General features: G+C 25.6%; 1 protein-coding gene and 1 long non-coding RNA gene across 3 annotated transcripts; one reads left to right on the top strand and one right to left on the bottom strand.

Moving 5' to 3' along the window:
• Positions 1–1,494: 1,494 nt before the first annotated feature.
• On the bottom strand, positions 1,495–14,726 carry LOC114127125 (uncharacterized). The gene is made up of 4 exons (XR_007606423.1): positions 13,638–14,726; positions 2,299–6,939; positions 2,034–2,214; positions 1,495–1,910 (listed from the first exon to the last, which is right to left on the bottom strand). It is a non-coding gene; the product is annotated as an uncharacterized LOC114127125 (long non-coding RNA).
• On the top strand, positions 7,995–13,388 carry LOC114127126 (interferon-inducible double-stranded RNA-dependent protein kinase activator A homolog). 2 transcript variants are annotated; one of them, XM_050208180.1, is made up of 3 exons: positions 7,995–9,695; positions 9,765–10,041; positions 13,255–13,388. In XM_050208180.1, the coding sequence occupies exons 1-3, from the start codon at positions 8,726–8,728 to the stop codon at positions 13,271–13,273; spliced, it is 1,266 nt and encodes a 421-aa protein (XP_050064137.1). In that variant the 5' UTR covers positions 7,995–8,725; the 3' UTR covers positions 13,274–13,388. The 2 variants fall into 2 exon arrangements, with proteins under 2 accessions (XP_050064137.1, XP_027847065.1); XM_027991264.2 differs by lacking the exon at positions 13,255–13,388 and having other exon boundaries at positions 7,996–8,436; positions 8,610–9,695; positions 9,765–10,128.
• Positions 14,727–21,212: the final 6,486 nt, after the last annotated feature.

The raw sequence follows: 21,212 nt of genomic DNA, 5'->3' as shown, positions 1-21,212 counted from the left end.
TACGATTGAACATTACTCGTATTCATATACTTACATATACGGCGAATACAATCAATATTATATTATTTTTATCGTTAGGGCAGTTTTATCGTCAATATTTAATTGCAAACCCTGTATCTATTTCACAACAAATCCACCTAAACGACCGACAATAATGATATTATAATAATAAACTTCTAGAAGTTTGATAAAAAAAAAAACAAAAATATAAAGATTTTTGATCTTGTGATTTTTCGATCGATGAACAAGTTTTAATTTGCGTCGATCGTACTATACCGATGCGTATAATATTTAATATTAAAAATGTTAGCAGATGGGTACCGTTCTGCTGGTGACGGTCACCTTAATGCAGTGGTTCCCAACGTCTTCTATCCTATAAGCCCCTTTTGTAGATTTTAAAAAATCTTAATAGTATAATAAATGTATTAAATTTGAATTAATTATATAATATCATTATAGAGAAGTTAGTGTATACACTATACAGTGTATACAATAAGATATTTATGAAATTATTGAGGTCAGTAGTATTATAAGCGTATACTGTGGTCGCTAAATATAAAGATTTTTACACTGAAAAAAACATCCTGATCGTATTGAAAAAAAACTATGTTAGTTTGACAACTATTTTGTTGCTATTTAACTAACAAGATATTCGTCAAACCAACATACTTTAAATTGTCATTGTGATAAATAAAAACTATGATCATATTAAAAAGATAAATTGTTGATTCGACAAAAATCTTATTATAATTGAGCAAATAATGTATTCAACTTAAGATTTTCTTTTTATTTATAAAAAAACAATATTATATAGTATAAAGTAATACCGGTATAGGTTTAGTTGTATTACCTACTGGAAATATTAATTGCTTAACTCTGACAATATTTGAGACAGTTTATGATAAGGCTTGTTGTGATTAAATGAAAAACAAAATTAAAACTTTTGTGTGAACAACCATACAATCTGTGATTGTAATGGATATTTTAACTGAAATAGATGAAAGATTTTATAACATACCTCAACGGCTCTTAGAATAGAATGTGTCTTTTATAAAATTGAATCAAAATATACCTACTAATATTTCTTTTTGCTGAAAAATACTACCAACAATAAAAATAAAAGGCTGAATAGGATGGCCTTGATTTTGTAATTAGTCCATAAACACTTCCACTGATTCACCAACAACCATGAAATGATCCTGTGAATTTTTAATAGAATATTTTCTATGGTTTATTTTTCCATTTTCATCCATAGTAACTTTTGTTGATGTAGGTGCAAACATTGTATGTAAACAATACATGATTGCTGCATTTTTTGTATTTGTTAAGAAATTACAATTTTTAATAAATAAAAAAAAAACTATTATAATAAACACTAAATATATTATTAGGTATGTACATATTAATACCTATAGATGTAAAGTTAATAATGTATTTTTGAATATCAAATTAAAAATCTATATTTTTTTTGTTTTTCGTAGGTAGGTATTATATGTATTTTTATAATGATTTTAATCTGTTGGGTATACTTGATTCAATTTCAAAAAATCTTTTATAAATACTTTCAAATACTTATAATGTATTTAAAAGGAACATCACTATCACAAAATAATATAAAACACTTGTATAATGGGTTAAGTACAATATGATGGTGTTCTAAAATATTAAGTACCTAGGCATAAAAATAATACTTTTAAGTTGTTATGATAATTATTGATCTCTTACTAGTTTATGTCCATATGGTATTAAATATTATTTCCACATTTTTAATATCTCATTGGTGGACGAGTAATTTTTATTATAATTTAGTCTATAATTAATTGTAGCTTTCCAGTTTCTTTCTAAATTTGGAAATGAAGTTGAATCATGTTTTAATTCATCTAAAACACATTCGATATCTTTTTCTTGCGCTAAAACAGTAGTAATAATTATTTTTAATGTACATATTTAAATAAATATTTAAACTACATAATATATTTTAATTTAGTTCAGTAAATTTAATTTATTAATAATTCAAATTTAATATGCCTTACCAAAGTCTTATTGTGCCCAACTACATTTGTCAAATGTACAATCATTTGTTTTAGATTTACTGATTGTTAATGCACTTTCTATTAACCCATTTATTTTTGAATTCCTCACAGAATTGAAATATTTTGTATATGATTTTCCATTGGGATTTCTATTGTTACCAATTTTCATGAAATATGTGTCCTAAAATAAGTATACCAAAGTAACTAACTAGATACCTACATTTTACAGGCAGAATGTTGTTATAATTTAAAATAATATAAATACCTCAATTTCTGTTTTGAACATGGCTACTATTTGTTTGGACAAGGATTTTGCTAAACCAATTGACATTGGTATATGTATTGTTACCATATGACTAATAATAATCAAGTCTACTAATGTTGTTCTGATCTCATCATTGAGTTTATTTATTTATTTTTTTTGTTATAATCAATTATAAGAGATCCTTTTCCAGATGATTGTAATATTTCATATGTATTATTAATTAATGTAATATTCATCATGTATAAATTAATTTTAGATAATAACAGACACACTAACAAATACATTTATTGTATTGATAAATAAACTTAAAACTTACAAAATTAGATGAAGAATGTCCATAAATATCTGAGTTCAAAATATTATTGATGTGTTCCATTACAAATAAGTAGGTACTAAAATAATACAATTTGAAAAAAAAATACAAAATTTTAAATAATAAAACTTATTATTTACAGTATATATCTGCGTTAAAAAACGACAAAAGAAATTGGCTGAAAAAGATTTGCTAAATTCTAGTATACTGTTAAACCTAAATTGTCTCCAAGTACTAGTCTTAGGATAAAATGTACAAGATAATTACTTGTGAAGAAATTATATTTACTCCATTATTTTCTAAAAAATTAATTTCATTAATCAAATTTTGCATACATAAAAAATTTCAAAATTCTTTTAGGAATACCAAAAACGCAAATCGTCTATTTTTATTGGTAACCCTAAAGTTCAAAAATAAATTTTATTGTAGGTACCCGTTGCACTATATAAGTTTCAATTGAAAATTTGACGCTCTTTATAATTCGTTTTCATATTGGTAAATAGTATTTTATATTTTAAAAATAATAATGATCGAGTTCATTATTGAAGTATTAATTTATTATTGTATCGTATTTAGATTAACAAATTACAACGGAGCAACAGTTGATAATCATTTAAGATAATTATTATTATACATTATAAACTTACATTAGATGAGATTTTTGATAACTGTACCTTTAAAATAAATAGATTGTGATATGACTTTATCATTAGTCGTTTTTATTTTTAAATGAACAATGTTTGAAAATCGAGTGAAGTATTTTAAATCGTAATCATACCAGAAGTTATTCACCTCTATATCAGTTGGTAGTTGGTGTCTATGTCGTAGGCATATAGTCAAATCAGGCATTTTACTAATATAGACAAAGAATTTAATTTTTATGCAATTTCACTATTCACCTAAAGATTTAGTCAAATGCCTAGTAATTTAATAAAATGACTAGGCATTTAACTAAATGCCTATTTCAAGTCAGGCAAATAATAAAAATCAAACATTTTGTATTATTTTAAACATTTACCTATATTTTCTATAAATTATTATTTGCTATTTAATAGCTATACCTATATAAAAAAAACTATGTATTATTTATTAATATGTAAAACACGTAGGTATATGAAATATGTTTAATTTAATATAATAATATGTTTAATATTAATTGAATGATGTACATATGCGTCAGCTTAATAATACCTGACGACTATTATTATTTTAATAAAATATTATATTTGCACTTGTAGGTTGTTAAAACTCCTAAAAATAATTTTTTGCGATTATGGTCTAGGCTGTAAACAACATCGTAAATTCAACTGAAATCACAATCAAGGTGAGTTGACAATTTAGGTCAAGGTCAATAACAGTAATTGATTTTATGAAATTAAAAGGAAGTTTACTTCTACAAGACTCTTGGAAAGCTATAATAAATAAACGCTTTTCATATACTTTACAATTTAAAATTTAATATAAATAATTTACCTAATATTAAAATCAATTTTTTTTCATAAAGATATTCTGTGCGCGAGCTTGCAGGTGTAATAGAAAGATTTGACAAATTAAATAATACTTTTGTTCTAATCAATATTTTTTATTTTTATTTTGGATTCTGAGCGGAGCTATTAGGAGCAAATTGGATCTAGTTTATAGACAGATCTTAACTAAAAATTCTTAGAACTTTTTTTTTACCTTGGCAAATAATAAAATAAGGAAAAACTGGAATTTTCACACAAATTCAATTTTTGATAAAATCGATTTTAAGATATTATCTATTTAAGCTATGAATCTATTTTTGCTGTTTTACGTATTCTTGCTGTATAGTGGATCACCATATAATGGATGTATTCAATTTGAATCCAATGATAGGTATCATTTTTCTTTTATCCATCATTTATATTATATTTAATTATTAACAAGCTATTTTTTTTTTTTAGAACCATTAGATTATAACTATTATAGGCAATCATAACACTTTAAATAGATATTATATTAAGATACATACTCTTATGTATTATTATTATTATTTTATTTATTTATATATTTTTTTTTTTTTTTTGAGACTCACGTCTAATTATTATTAATATTATATACAAAAAACGATTCTGAACAGAAATAATTTGAGTATATTATATTTTAAATTGGAAGGCAAAAATATGTTTATGGTTTATGTTTTGATAACCTAAATAACCCAAAAATAAATCATGTACAGAGATGCGGACGCGGACGTGGTAGCGGTCGAAATCCGCGCTCGGCCAATCCACTTCGTGTATAAGTTAAGTTTGGAAGCAGTCGCGGTCGCTGATGCGGATAGGAACCGCGATCGCGTGCGGATTTCGACCGCTATCACATCCGCTGTTTGCTTACACACGAGGCGGATAATAAATGCTGTTATGAATAAAAAAACCGCTATAAGTCCGCGGCCGTTGACGGGCGAACCGCTTCGTGTGAATATGGCTATTGGAAATCCACAGTTTAATTTTAGCTGGCGGACGCGGTCGACCGCCCAAAATTTGAGCAAGCACGATTCGAGGCGGTCGTCCGCTAGCCATTTTTCTTCGTTTGAATGTACCCATTTAAATATAGGTGTTTAATTTTTAAAGAAAATCCATCGCGGATAAAATCCGCGACCGCACGCGGCTAAACCACTCCGTGTGAAACCAGCTTTACTGTTAGTATTTTGGCTTCAGAGTAGGTATACATTTTTGGTTCGGAAAAGCCTAGGTTTATGATGTATAATTTAAATTAAATAATTAAATCTTCTATTTTTTTTACTTATAATATGTTTGTAAAAAGAAAAACTAAGTTATATAATATACGTCTACACTCGTTATTGGTGTATCGTGCTTATTTAAATCAATTCAATAAGGTAGGCGTTGTATACTATTATATCTAAATTGACATCTACTTTACCTAACATGACTTCATAGTTCATAGTAAAATGTAATGGTTTTGCACCTTTCATTTTTTTCATTTACCAACATAAATTTATCTTTGTTTTTTTTTTCTATTTGGACAAGAAATATTTGTTAAAATATCTTCAACTATACATTTGACTGTACTATTATTTTGTACAAGCTGTTTCAGCTTTTTCATATTGATAGCATCGTTATTCAAATAGTATAAGTCGTAAATTCTTAAACATTTTACCAGTTATTTAGATTGTCATTTTCTTTACGTGATTTGATTTTCAAAATATTTTGACTTTTTTTAAGCTATTTATAGACAAATGAAATTTTCAATTTTCTTAAGAATTTTTTTTTTTGGAGTGTCAATAAAATTTTTTTGGCAAAATATTTGAAAAATTAATACAAAGTTCCTCATAAGTTATTCTTATAGCGATAAAAAAATTATAAGAATACATAGGCACAATTTTTTTTTATTAGCATTTGAAGTTCAAATTTTGACAAAAACTCGTCAAAATTATGAATATTTGCAAATTATTTTGTAGTTCAAAATTTATAAAATTGTTTATATTTATATCTAACGTTAAATATTCTAGACTGACAAATCATCTCCGTTCAGAATCGTTTTTCGTATACAATGATACCTAACATTGCATTCAAATTTAACCTACCCTAGTTTGAGGTCCATCCCACCGGCCACTCCGTAATGTACAGCAGAGCAGTACCCACTTGCCGACTTTTTTTTTATTTATTATACTATTCATTAAAACACATATTACACATTTTTTAAGAATCTTATAACTCTTCTCACCAAATTAGAATTTTAATAATATATGATAGAAATTTTTTTATCTAATATTAATAGAATATTAAAATATTTGTTCTAGAAAAGTGGTTCGATGTGATCAATAGACATGCAAAACATGCCACATTACTTTTTCCGATTCCCAATCTTGGATCGATCATGTGGCTCATCATTTGATCAACTATACATTGTAAATTATAGATTTCAATAAATATATACTTTTAAAATACTTTTTATTTATCCAATCAATGAAGGAAATTCCATTCAGTTATTCAAGCAAACTCAAATACTGCAGGACAAGCTACAAACATCAATATACATAAATCAGGGGTGTCATTTCAATTTTTTTTTTTTTTTTAAAAGCTCATATAAACATATTAAGTATTAGATAATATTATAAAATGTAAGGGCTTATCTTACGGTTTTTTTTTTCAAAAGAATATTTTTATAAAATAATAATATTTAAATAATTTTGTGTTTATTACTCCTTCCTCATTTCCAGTGTGTTGGATTTCCTTGTTTTATGGCTGGTGTAGTTTTTGATGGATAGGTACTGGGCGATGGGTTATTTTCTCGTTTTCTTATTTACTGCTGTTAGGATTGTGTATCCGTCTGCTATTCTTTACTATCTAAAACAAAGTATGATTAATTTGTGCTCACCAATGCTCCTGCAATTAATTTATTAATTGATCATATAGTTGTGTTGTTCAATTTAAAACTGTTTAGTCAATTTTGCCATCCTTATTTTTTCAGAACAAAACTAACGTGAAAAATTTAGTCCCTATTTGACAGTATATGTTTGGTTACTAGTTGTTTTACATGGTGTCGTTTTTTATTGTGACTACGATTATACCACAATATTACTATGTGCCCTGATGTCCTATAATAATAATATGTACGACGTAGGTATTAAAAAGTTTGTAATTAAAGCATTATTTCGACACATTTTGCTTTACACACACGAAAAAATGAAAAAATACACATAATTGTAAAATCAATACATTCATCACTTTGTTCAGAATCTAAAATAATGATAATAATAATAAAGTATAATATATTCTACATTTGATTTTAAATAGGTATCAGTATATTATTATTTTAATTAAATGTTATGGAGTATATTAGATTTGACTATGCCTTTTAACTTGACTATAATTTTCATTGTACTTGGTAGTAATTAGTAATTATTACAAAAGAGTCATGTGTTGTAGTCGTGTGAGTGTGTAGTTGATAGGAGGTGGGTGCAAAGCTGGTTACTTATCTACGTCAAGGGTCTTTAAACATTTTTATTCAAGAGCCACAAAAAATATCATCATTTCTTGGAGGGCCAAAGCTTTATACAATAAAATAACATACAATTTTTAATTTTTAAATGTAAAATATCTCTTAGTATATTTACTATCCTATGGGGGCCGCGGGCCGTGTTATATGCCCACCACTATAGACTATAGAGACGCTTTTTGTACAGAATATAATAACGCCTGTATGTAGGCGTCTTATCTTAGATATTTTTGCTTATGCGCGACAAGACTATAGTATCGGTCTTGTCGACAAGTTAGTCTTGAACCCAACTCATTCGAGTTAAGTAGTGTGCTTATAGAATAAATTATATTATTTTAATAACTAATAAAGTGTAATATTCTTATTTAAATGCAAAAACGTCTATTATTTTAATAATAACTATTCCGCAACATTTAATTAACAGCTACACAGAGAACGGTTTCAACAAATTGTCGTCTTCGGATACAACCAGAGACACAATATAAAATATAACAGAACATCACACTATCACAGGCTCACGCGGTGGCGTTTCATAACAGTCGGTTAAAATTTGTTCGAGGATCGTAGTTTGGAGACCCCTGACTTACGTGATTGTCATGGATGGGTGGGAGGAGGGACGCTCAGCCGCGCGAACGAGTAACGACAATGATAGCGCAGAAGGAACTGCAGACTACAGTATACTACAAAAACAAAATACAAATTACTACTTTTGTATTAGTACATAGGTATTATAATATGATAATATCGAAAACGGACTAGTGCACATAGTTTTTATTGTTTTTCACATTTATCAACAGCCAGTCAGACAGATCAAATTACCATCATAACGCAATCGTTATATTAAAGTAATATATTATACTATTGTTTCTACGGTGACGTACATAGGTTTTGCCACAAACAGATTGATTGTTTGTTTCATTATATACATTTTCATCTGTAATTTATCCTTAATCAATAATAATCGTAAAAAGCACATTTATCATTATCTATCTCAAATAGCAGTATTTTGTTTTCTCAGAAAGGATTGTACTCTACAATAGAACGGTTTCCTCGCATGATACGAGACTCGCTCACAGTAACAGTTATTCGAGAAATATAATACTATCGGAATCACTGCTGCAGCTCACGGATGCGATGGCCGAACCCAATGGATTACAACTCATTAGTAAATATTCATCGGCTGTTTCCCGGCTTCACAACATTATGGCTAAGCAAGGTAAATCAGTACAATACAATATGCTTTCCGTGGTGGATCTGTTACCGAATAAAATTTATATGTATTATGCCACATGTGGGAAAATCATAACTTACGGTTGTGGTTCGTCAAGTAATGAAGCAACAAATGACGCGGCGAACAAATTTTTGAACAAGCTGGCATCTATCGCTGAAATAGATGACTATTTACCGTACTCAACAAACCCACCATGTCTAGAGAGTAATATTAAATTTGCACAATCTATCAATTATATTGGTACACTGCAAGAGTTATGCAGAGCTCGTGTTTGGAATCTACCAAAATATGAATGTTGTGCAGTTATTGAAGGCGAATACAATAATAAGGAACATTTGTTTACCGTAATATGTTCTACTGGGCCCTATAAATCCAAAGGTGTAGGTAAAAACAAGAAAATTGCAAAAACTCATGCCGCTTATTCAATGTTAAATCAAATAAATATGAATCAACATATAACCAATAACACTTATACGTCAAATGACAGTAACGAAAAAATGAACGAAATGGAAAATGATAAACTTGGTTTGTCGATAAGTTTAGTAAAAAATGACACTGTGAATAAAGCTCTTCACAAGAATAACCATATCAACAGTAATGAATCAAGAATGTTTACTAACTACATTGGTATACTACAAGATATATGCATAGCTCATGGTTGGGAGCTTCCAAAATATGAATTCCACAAAGAAAACAATAATGATTTATATTCTGTGATATGTTCTGTTGGACCCCACAAATCTATGGGCAAAGGTCATGCCAAGAAAATTGCAAAAAAACAAGCCGCTCAGTTGTTACTCGAACAAATTAGTTTGAATCAAGAAACTTCTTCTATGTCTCATAGAAATATCACACATGAAATAGTTGATAAAGGTAAGTGCAACATGATAACACTAAAAATTAATATTGAAGTATGTGATGATTTTAAGTTTATGAATTTAGGCTTCAACCAATTATTATCGTCTGAAAAAAAGTGGGTGCAAAAACTAAAAGAATGCAATTCATTGGATGAACTAAATATGAGTGGTTTTGAATTTTTGACAAAACTTGCATATGAAAAATGTTTAAGTATCACGTGCATACAATATCTAGATGATTGTGGTAAAATTGAGTTGTCTCTGAAAATAACAACTCCTACAGCTAAACCTGTGTTGATCTGCTCAGATACTGGTAAAACATATGAAGATGCTAAAAATGCAGCTGCAAAATCTGTATTAAAGTACATCAAACATTTCTTAATCTAACCATTATTATTATTTAGTTAATAATTTTTTGAATATTTAATTATATATACTAAAAAAATTTATTTATTTTTTGAAAAGGCTCCAAATTTATTACATAATAGCATCAATATTTTTATGGACACCTTATTAAAAATAATAATTAATTCATTTAAAAATAAGTTGTCTACTGCTTTAACAATAAATGATAAATTGCATAAAACAAATATTCTGTATGTCATGAAATACCAAAAAGTAGGTATCAAGGCTAGTTAACCAGAAACTATAAAAAATTGTTGTCTAAATACCTATAATAATATCATACCTATTCAAACATATTATTAAAAAATCGGTGATTTAAAAATATTAGTGAGAATGTATAAATGATTTTATGGTTATGATAAATTACTTATCTCAATTATATATAGCTGTAAAAATAATACAATAGATGAAAAAATGAGAAAAACAGGAAATTTTATGCAAAACCAGTTTTCGATAACATCAATTTTTAATATAGTTGTAACTCAAAAACAAATCACTTTAAATACTTTAAATTTTCGCCAAATGTTTATAATAGTGTAATCTATTCATGATTAAATTTTCAAAATATTCTGGCTTCTTGGCTATCTATAGACAACTGAATTTTCAGTTTTCCAAGTATTTTTTTTTAAATGCCGATAAAAATTGTTTGGACCTATTGTTGCATTCAAATTTAACACATATATTATAGTGACCTACTCTATGTCTTGGGTCCACTAGATGCATATTGTACAGCAGAGCATTATCCACTTGACCTCCTTTTTTCTTTTTTTTTGAAACACTGTAAGTTTTAACTTTATAAATTTTTAAATATGTAACGGTTATAATCCCTTTCCGGTAAGTAAATTATACAAAAGTATAGTTACAGAACCATACAGACATTACTACCAATTGAAACATACTTATATTTATTTTTGTGAACTTAAACGTTATTGTAAAACTTTAATGTTTTTACAAAATGTTCACATCAAATGGAAAAGGCGAGGCGTGAAGAAAAATGCTAATATAAAATAACTTAAAATAGGTAATTATTATTTTTATAACTGTAAGCTAGTAAATTAGATAAATTTTAATTTTGTCAAAACTCAAGTAAGAAATGTAATTAATTCTGAAGAAAATAGGTTCTTAATTTATAAACAAATTATAACTATTAACTAAAATATATTTTTGTAAATTATAATTTAAAAAAATTCCTATTCTCAAATGAAGTTACAAAATAGAATAATATTAAATATTTATATCAACGGCTTTTGATTTGATTTGAGTTTATAATCATTTAATAATCTGTTAGGTAGTTGGAACATATACTTTGTTTTATTTTTATAAAAATTGAATCAATAGGTATTATTTTGATATACTAGTCTAGGCAAGTAAATTAAATTGAAAATTGTTTCTTCCAAGTTACAAATTAGTTACATTTTTAAAATATTTTACTAGACACCCTAACATAAGTAAATATTGTAGAGAAATAAAAACAATTATAAAAACATTTCATACAAATAACATTTATCTCAACTCCAGTGTGAGAAAAATAATTAATTTAAAAACAGCATAATTTTAAGATAAAATTCAAAAAGAAAACTGGAAATAAGTTGTGTATAGGGTTAGTTTCCTATCATTTACTTTGCCACCTTGGTACAATCAAATATACAATACAGTGGTATGTTATAAATTATAATTACCAAAAATCAATTTTAAAAGAAATTCATGGGCACCCATTTGGGGAAAGACAAAGCACTTACACCTGGATAAATAATATTAACTACTAATTTAATATATAATATTATATTTTTTTTCTATATTTATTAAAATTTATTTTAATTAACTATAATAAACCAATAAAAATTTGAAATGCCTATATTAATTATTATTTAGCATACCTATTTATATCTATTTATATTTATTATATTACATATTTTTTTAGCTAAAATTTAAGAATTTTTATTCTCCTCCTCTTTTCAAAATGTTACCTATGGGTGTCAATGGAGGAGTTCAGAATACTTTACCTGTAAAAGTCTAATTTTATACACATATTATATATATTTGTGTCTCTTAACAGTTTTAAAATGCATTTTGCTTGTGAAAGATAAATAAAATCCAATAAACATATAAAACCAACAAATGTTTAAAGTATACTTATAGGCTATAACTAATAGTGGATTCACAAACTAAATTACGTTTATCATATTTATTAAAACACCATAATAACATACCTGCCCAAAAAATGTAATTAATTTATAATATTGTAAATAATTGGGTATATTCAAAGAAATACAATAATAAAATCATCATATAATCATACTTATTAAAAATTCAAAACCCTAATAAAAATATTATGACTACTACTACATCAACTGTTAACATTTTCAAATTTAATTTAGAAAACAGTATGGTATAATATTTTCTGATCTTAAACTCTAGTTTTATGTCGTAGATATATAATAATTATTAATTGCACATACTCAGTGAATATTAATGTAGGTACTGAAAACTTAAGTGTTAAGTACTTATGTTTGTTTAACCTATTATTATTATTATTTAATTTAGATAGAAAAATTGTTAACGAATCTTGTACTAAATTCTTTGTATTGTTAGTATCAATATTAAAATTGTATGAAGTAAGTACAAAAAAATTACTAATTTTCACAATTTTGATGAAATCTGTGAAATGTACAACCTTCCAATACTTATAACATTCTTTTGTAGATTTATGTTCAACTTTATTTTTATATTTATTAGTAATAACTTATAAGGATTTTTGTATTACATTTTAGAGCTTTTTAATTGAGTAAAAATATTTATATTGGCATTTTAAAACAAAAATTAACAAATCATGTATTCTAATTTTCTATAATAATCATAAAGTAGTCAAAATATTTTAAAAATTTAACGATTTATAGATTACGCTAATATAAACATTTAGGTAGTGAAAATTTCAAGTATTTACACTATTTATAGTGATTAGTTTTTGAGTTACAGCCATATAAAAAATCAATTTTTTTTTTTAAAACAGTTGGAAACTTCTTAATTTTGACCTCTATAATACACGAAGGTTATTTAATTTGCCACTGAAACTATGTTAAAGCATTATTTCAACAAGTTATACTTACACAAACACACACAAAAAAAAAAAAAACACATTGTAAAATCAATACATTCATCACTTTTTTCAGAAGGTATCTAAAATGTTAAGAATAAAAGTCAAGAATAATAATAAGGAAGAAATTAAACCTAGCATATTGGAAAAAAACATGATGCCATCCGCATCCGAGTAAATAGCAATGTACTATAATAGGACTAAAATTGACGGTGGCAATTGAATATCATTTATCAGAAATTAAAAAAACAATAAACATAAATTTTGAAATATTTTTACCATTTGTATATTTTACTACTATATTGCAAAATTCGTTCAAGGTTGCTTCTATTTGGCCTATCACAATATCATCTCGATAAATAAGCACTAATTTAAAAATTAATCTACTAACCCACAGAATTGTAGTAAGAAAAATACAAATCGCTAATATTTAATAATTATAATTATATTCCTACTCACTGATTTTTAATATGTTCAAAGCAACGGTCCGCATCATTAACATTGACCTGGTCGCTGGTGACGACTACCAGTCGACAAAATGACAAATATAGTGTTCATTTTGACAGTTCATAATTTTTACTGATGAATGGCAATGAGATTTTTATTTTATTATATTGTTTATTTCTAGTGTTTGTGTTTATTTAAAATAATAATATTTATCCGTTATTATCATTATCAGTAATCAGTCTATCACCACAACATAGATAATAAAGATATCTTTATTATCTATGCACCACAATTATTGTATCAATATTATATTGAACTATATGATAACTGGAACGCTCACCACAGGTCAGCGTCTAAACACAAGAATATACCTCACGCATTCTGCGCATGCGCGTAATTTATTCACCACTATCATTATGTTAGGCTGTTATCAATATATTATATCAAATCACTATAATACGAATAAAAGTATAGTAACTGTAATACTTTACATCAAAAGAAATGAGGTTTTTGAAAAAGTATATAACAAACAGAGTCTATCAGTAATGTGAACTGGACACTGAGATAGATAAGATATACTGGAGCGCGCACTCGCCATTCCCGCAATGATACAAAAAACGAGCCGTCTCGAATCCCGCTTCCCCCACCATCGAAGGGCAAAACATTTCATTTTTACATACGATATACGTGTAGTTATGATTATTTTCGTTCATAATTCTTAATTTATTTTCTTATTTCTTTAACAAATTAAATGTAGTAGTAATTATTCATTACCTTATTGTATTACCATGATTATAATATAAGATATAACGATATGGAAAGTGATCAAGCAGGGATTTTGAGATTTACAATGGACATTTTTGTTTATAAATAGTTGTTCACTACATAAAGTGCTATACATTGTAGGTATAAAATTCTTCCTTTTAACTTCAATCAACCATTTTTTAAGTAATTCAGGATTATTAAGTGGAAATCTATATATTATAAAATATTAATATTTAGGTAGGTATAATAACTTAATTTGTTAGTTATTTTTGTTCAATCAAACTTATTAATATAATATAACTTATTCAGTTAAATTTTGTATTGTTTTAACTTAGCTTTTATAGTTAATTATCATTATTATACAGTTAAGTTAATTTTATTTTTTTTATGTATAGATATAGCCTAGAGGTTATTGTTGAATTTTATCATTATTGTATAGACTACTTATCGAAAATTATTTTTTAAATTAACAATTTACTATTATTATATTATTTAATTATTATGACTATGATCTCTCGTATTATAATTATTAGTTATTATTATGTTACCACAAACGAGAATATTTTGTATTTTTAATATTTTTTTCCTATGTTCTATTAAATAATTATATGATAAAATTATTTAAAAAATATTATTATTTATTATTAAAAATGTATTATATGATTGTAAATCCATTGTATAATCAACAATCAACCACAGTTTATAAAATATTTCAAAATATAAGATTACAATGATAGCACTTTTATTTTCTTGGGCTTTTTTTCAGGTGTGATTGTAGTTTGGGTTTTTTTTTCGTGGGTATTTTTTCCGCTTCTCATTGATTAAATATTTAATTATATAAAATTATAAAACCATCGGGGCTTCAAGAAACCTCCGGGCCCCTGGCCACAAATAAAACTGTATAAAATGTTAATATTTAGGTACTTGTGGAACTAAATACTTCCACCTTTAATGTGCCTATTAGTACATCCAAAAGCTGAACACGAGACAACCATATTGAATATAGGTACTAGGTATACAAAATTGTAACAAATTACAAACTAACGAAAAGGCTTGAGATTATATAGGCATTTGAGTAAATATCTCAGCTATTAAGAACGAAAATAAATTGTTATTTACAAATTCATCGTATTTTCCTATGTAAAAATGAAATGTTTTGCCCTTCGGTGGTGGGGGTAACGTCAAACACGACGGCTCGTTTTTACGGCCGAGTGCGCGCTCCAGTATATCTATTATCTATCTCAGTGGAACTGGATTAGTGATGATGATACTGGGTCGTCTAATTCAAATAATGAAGAAACTCGATCGGAATATATGGATAAAAATTCAGATGATTCACTTGAAGTTGGTCAAGAAATAATTTTAGTGCCATTATCAAATGAGAGTACAATGACATCTGCCACTTTAATTACGTAATTATTAAAAAAAAAAAAAATTGAAAAAAAAATGAATCGAATATTGAGCTTACGGTACCTAATATCTCAAAATTCATCAACTACACTTATGAAGTTTATTTTAGAAATCAGAGAAAACCAATTATGTGAAAAAGATCAAACATTAGATGTTTTAGATAACATTTTTTTTTATCTATTTGTTTAGCGGTATAAAACAGTTTTCTTTGTATTTGAATACAATTTTTTCAATAATATCAGAACTGGAGTTGAAACAATCAATTAAAGTATACACAACCACAAACATACTTCAATACTTTTACAAAATCATATATACCTAACCTAACCATATATTAACTTTCAAAACATCTAGACATCATCAGTAAATATTTGTCAAGTTTATAGTTCTGTTTCTACTACTTCTTTGACTGGTATCTATTTTCAGTCAAGTAGGTACAGAAGAAAATTTTTAAGTTTTTTCTATCAAAATAGTGCACCATAATATTTTTAAATTTAATTTATATTTCTTGTAGTCCTTCCTTGGTGCATTATAGAGGTAAAAAGTAAACATTTTCCAACAGTTTTCAAAAAAATCGAGAAAAACAAAAAAAAAAAATGACGGAAAAACGGAAATATTTACGCAAAACCAGTTTTTGTCAAAATCGAATTTTTTATTTTGCTATAACTTAAAAACTAATTGATGTAAATACTTGAAATTTTCACCAAATGTTTATATTAGCGTTCTCCATACACAGTTAAATTTTCAAAGAATTTTGACTTTTTTTGAACTATTTATAGACAATTGAAATTTTAAGTTTTTCTAAGTAATTTTTTTTTTAAATAACGATAAAAAATTTTTGACTGACCAGAAAATCTTGAAAATTTAATACAAGGTTTCTTATAAGTTGTTCTTAAAGTGATAAAAAAAAAATCCGAAATCGTTTGTCACAATTTATTTTTATGAGTGCTTAAAGTTCGAATTTATACGAAATATGTCAAAATTGCGAAAATTTGCAAGTAACTTTGTGGTTGGAAAATCGTAAAAATTTTTCTTCAAATATCTGTAAAAAAAAATCTACCGGAATTAGACAAAAAATTTTTATGAGTGTTTGAAATTTAAATTTTTACAAAACCGCGTTAAATAACGGTTTAGCCTCAAACGATTTTTGATATTTGTTGTTATTCAAATAGTATAAGTCGTAAATAGGTACTTAAAAAGTTTACCAGTTATTTAGATTGTCATTTTCTTTACGTGATTTGATTTTCAAAATATTTTGACTTTTTTAAGCTATTTATAGACAAATGAAATTTTCAATTTTCCTAAGAATTTTTTTTTTGAAGTGTCGATAAAATTTTTTTGGCAAAATATTTGAAAAATTAATACAAAGTTCCTCATAATTTATTCTTATAGCGATAAAAAAAATTATAAGAATACATAGGCACAATTTTTTTTTATTAGCATTTGAAGTTCAAATTTTGACAAAAACTCGTCAAAATTATGAATATTTGCAAATTATTTTGTACTTCAAAATTCATAAAATTGTTTATATTTATATCTAACGTTAAATATTCTAGACTGACAAATCATCTCCGTTCAGAATCGTTTTTCGTATACAATGATACCTATCATTGCATTCAAATTTAACCTACCCTAGTCTGAGGTCCACCCCACCCCCTAATGTACAGCAGAGCGGTACCCACTTGCCGAATTGTTTTTAATTAATTTTTAATTTTTTGTAAGTGTTAATGATTTTTTTGTTTAGACTGATATATAGTATCTCATATTGTATAATTTTTTTTAAAAATATCTATATAAAAATAGCACAATAAACAATACGAGCATAATAAAAACTTGATATGAAGATCCTCGTATAAATGCAAAGAGAAATAATTTATATTGTATTTTAGTCTTTAGATAAATCAAAATGAGTAGTAATACAAATTGTACTTGGAAAGGGATACTGAAAACTGAAAAATTTTCGTTTTTAAACCAAATTATATAAATTTGAATATTTTTTTACTGGTGTTTGTTGGTTTCTGTGTTCACATTACACTGATACTATCCGTACCGATACAAACGATAGATAGGCACGGACCATAATTTATTTTTTATATAAAAAACCTGTGAGATTAAAACTTCCATTTTATAATATTACTTTATACATAATGTGTTCCTACCTATACCTATTTATTATCAGTGTTATAAAGTATTTGAGTAAATGTATTTAAAATTTAAATACCTTCTCAATAGTATTTAGAGTACTTTTTAAATACTTAATGAATTAAGCACATGATAACTAGTAAGTATTTTAAATACTGTCTTGGACATATTTGTGTTTTAAAACCTAATATTTTTCTGTTTTCCAAGTTCAAACAAATTATTCGTCAGTTGTCAAATTTTTTTTTTTTGTGAGGTTTGATGTATTTTTTCACTAATAAACGATACAAATATTTCTAATACCTAGTTGAATGTAACATTACAATTTTAAATTAATAAGTGAATAATTAATTTTGGTTAACTGACTAGTATTATATTACTAGTACTGCATATTATTAATATTTAATTAGGTATTGTAATAGTACCTATAGGTAGGTACCTATTTTCATTTATTATACAAACCTATTTTCGCCGATTTATGGTAAAGCAGTACTTTTATTTTTATCTTATTTTGTTTTGTAATAATATATTACGGGCTGTTGCCTTAGTTAGGTTATTGTTACATTTTACAATACAACATGCGAAAATTATAAAAAAAAATACTATAAAGCTTGTATTTAATTTTCAAATCAAAACAAAATGATTAGTACTTATCTACCTACATAATCTTTCAGATTTCGTCGAAATTCTAACATATAAAAATATGTATATCATTTATGCATATAAAATTATAAAAGAACAGGTCTTATTTATGTTCTAATTTTGTGATGATATTATTTAACTTTTTTCACAGAGTTGTTCCAAAACCTTTCTCAGTGTCACCACATCACCTGATTTTTATTTTATTTTTTCTAAAGGGTGGAAGAAGAGGATTATATTTAGAGGTTACGGCTTATTTAGCATGTAAATAATAATAATAGAATAATTTTAGATTCTGAACGGAGTGATGAATGTATTGATTTTACAATGATGTATGTTTTTTTATTTTTTGGTTTCTGTTTTTTTTTGTCTGTGTACAGCATAACTAGTCGAAATAATGCTTCAATTTCAAACTTCGGGGGTAGTTTCCGATGAAAAAGTGAATATACTTGGTGCATTATACAGGTAAAAAGTAAACATTTTCCAACAGTTTTCAAAAAAATCGAGAAAAACAAAAAAAAAAAATGACGGAAAAACGGGAATTTTTACGCAAAGCCAGTTTTCGACCGAATCGATTTTTTTATATGGTTGAAATTCAAAAACTAATCACTGTAAATACTTGAAACTTTTACCAAATGTTTATGTTAGTGTTATCTATATACAGTTAAATTATCAAAATATTTTGACTTTTTTTGAGTTCTTTATAGACCACTGAAATTTTCGATTTTTATGCTAACTTTTTTTTGAAGTGTCGGTAAAAAATTTTTGGATGACCAAAAAAACTTGAAAGTTTAATACAAAGTTCCTTATGAGTTGTTCTGATTGTAGCTAAAAAAAATTAAAAATCGTTAGTCACAATTTTTTTTTTATAAGCGTTTATAGTTCAAATATATGTCGAAAACGCGAAAATTTGCAAGTAATTTTGAAGTTTAAAAATCATTTACATTACATTTTGACCATGCATATGAACAATAAGTCATTAACTTGACTTGTAATTTAATAATTTTTAAATATTTATTATTATTATTTTAATTTTTATAAGCAAAACTTATCTATATATTTATTTTCAATTGTTTGTAAACGAATTAAAAGACAGCAATACCTATTTTATACTGCATATAATGTATTCGCTAACAACTATTTTATTATAATCTTGTATTTTTTTATTAGCGTTTAGGATTAAGTTTAACAATTATGAATTAAAAATTTAAGATTAACCATAGAAATAAAAAGAAATCACAGTTTCAGTTTTTAAATTATAATAATTAATGTATTATGGTAGTTTTATGACGATTATAATATTATGATAATTGATAGGATATTTGCTCTTGTGCTGTTTCTAGACGCTCGTTGTTTGGACGACAATATAATGTGGTGATAAACTGATTACTGATAATGATAATAATGGATAAATATTATTATTTTAAATAAACACTAGGTAACACTAGAAATAAACAATATAAAAAATAAAAATCTCATCGCCATTCGCCAGTAGAAATTATGAGATGTCAAAAATAATACTCTTGGATTTAAGGCAATACAATCTTGCATTTTTTTTTATACATATTTGTTTTGTCATATTTTTCATTTTCTCTATATATATTTTATTTTAGACATAATTGGTTATTTTTCATTTTAATAAACATTCTAAACTATAAAAGTACTAGCCCCGTTAAAAAAATATATATATATATATTTCTCTGAAATATATAAGAATAAATAATTTATACAAATTAACATAGGTAATATAAATTTAAAAAATGTTTATTATTAAATTATTGTTTAAGAAATATTATTAATTAAAAAAAAAAAAAAAAGAATACATTTTATTTTATGTTAAAGCAATAGTATCAATTCGTTATAAATAATTTTAAAATTAAAATTTGTTATTTATGTATAATAATATTGGTGTGTGCACGAAGACCGATCGTCAATTTATATTACAAGTAAGTACCTATATTTTATGATATTTTTATAGTGTTATTAAAGTAATTTATATGAATGTAAGTAATACTATATTATATTATAATATAGTAGATTCAATGAATTTTTGCCGAAACTATTGCATTTTAAAATGTAAATTTGTATAGGTATATAGTATTAGTATTAGAAATAAGTTTCAATTATACGTGAATAATATTTTTAATTATAATAAAATAACTAAAATCTTGATTATTAACATCATCAAAATTTGAACATAAAATGTCTAAAAATTACCAAGATCATATGTATAAATAGATAAATATACCTATTTTGATACAACGTGAAATGCTTACGAAAGAATAGTTTTATAATATTCAATCTTGAACTATAAAAATCGAAAATTGTATTCATTTTTTCAGCTACATAAGTTAGAACACTTTAAAGTTTAAAGTTCAAATGCTTATAAATAAAAATCACTACTACTTATGCATCTTTAGGTAATTTATTTAAATAGCTATAATAAAAACCTTAGCTAGTATTCTGTATGTCCATAAATATCTTGAAAGAAGTCGAAATATTTTGAAAATGTTGTTATGCAGAAAATGTATATTAAATATGTATTATGAATACACACATTTGATAAAAGGTATTAACGAGTTACATCAAAATAAACAATATCGATTTTGTTGAAAATTGTTTTTACTTAAAATG

This window comes from Aphis gossypii, unplaced genomic scaffold (genome assembly GCF_020184175.1).
Source record: "Aphis gossypii isolate Hap1 unplaced genomic scaffold, ASM2018417v2 Contig00007, whole genome shotgun sequence".
Classification (NCBI taxonomy): domain Eukaryota; kingdom Metazoa; phylum Arthropoda; class Insecta; order Hemiptera; family Aphididae; genus Aphis; species Aphis gossypii.
This window is presented reverse-complemented; position numbering and strand designations above follow the sequence as displayed.

Coding starts and splice junctions, on each gene's coding strand:
- LOC114127126 (XM_027991264.2), top strand. CDS start 8,726: ATGGCCGAACCCAATGGATTACAACTCATTAGTAAATATTCATCGGCT. Junction 9,696..9,764: donor ACATGAAATAGTTGATAAAG/GTAAGTGCAACA, acceptor TTATGAATTTAG/GCTTCAACCAATTATTATCG.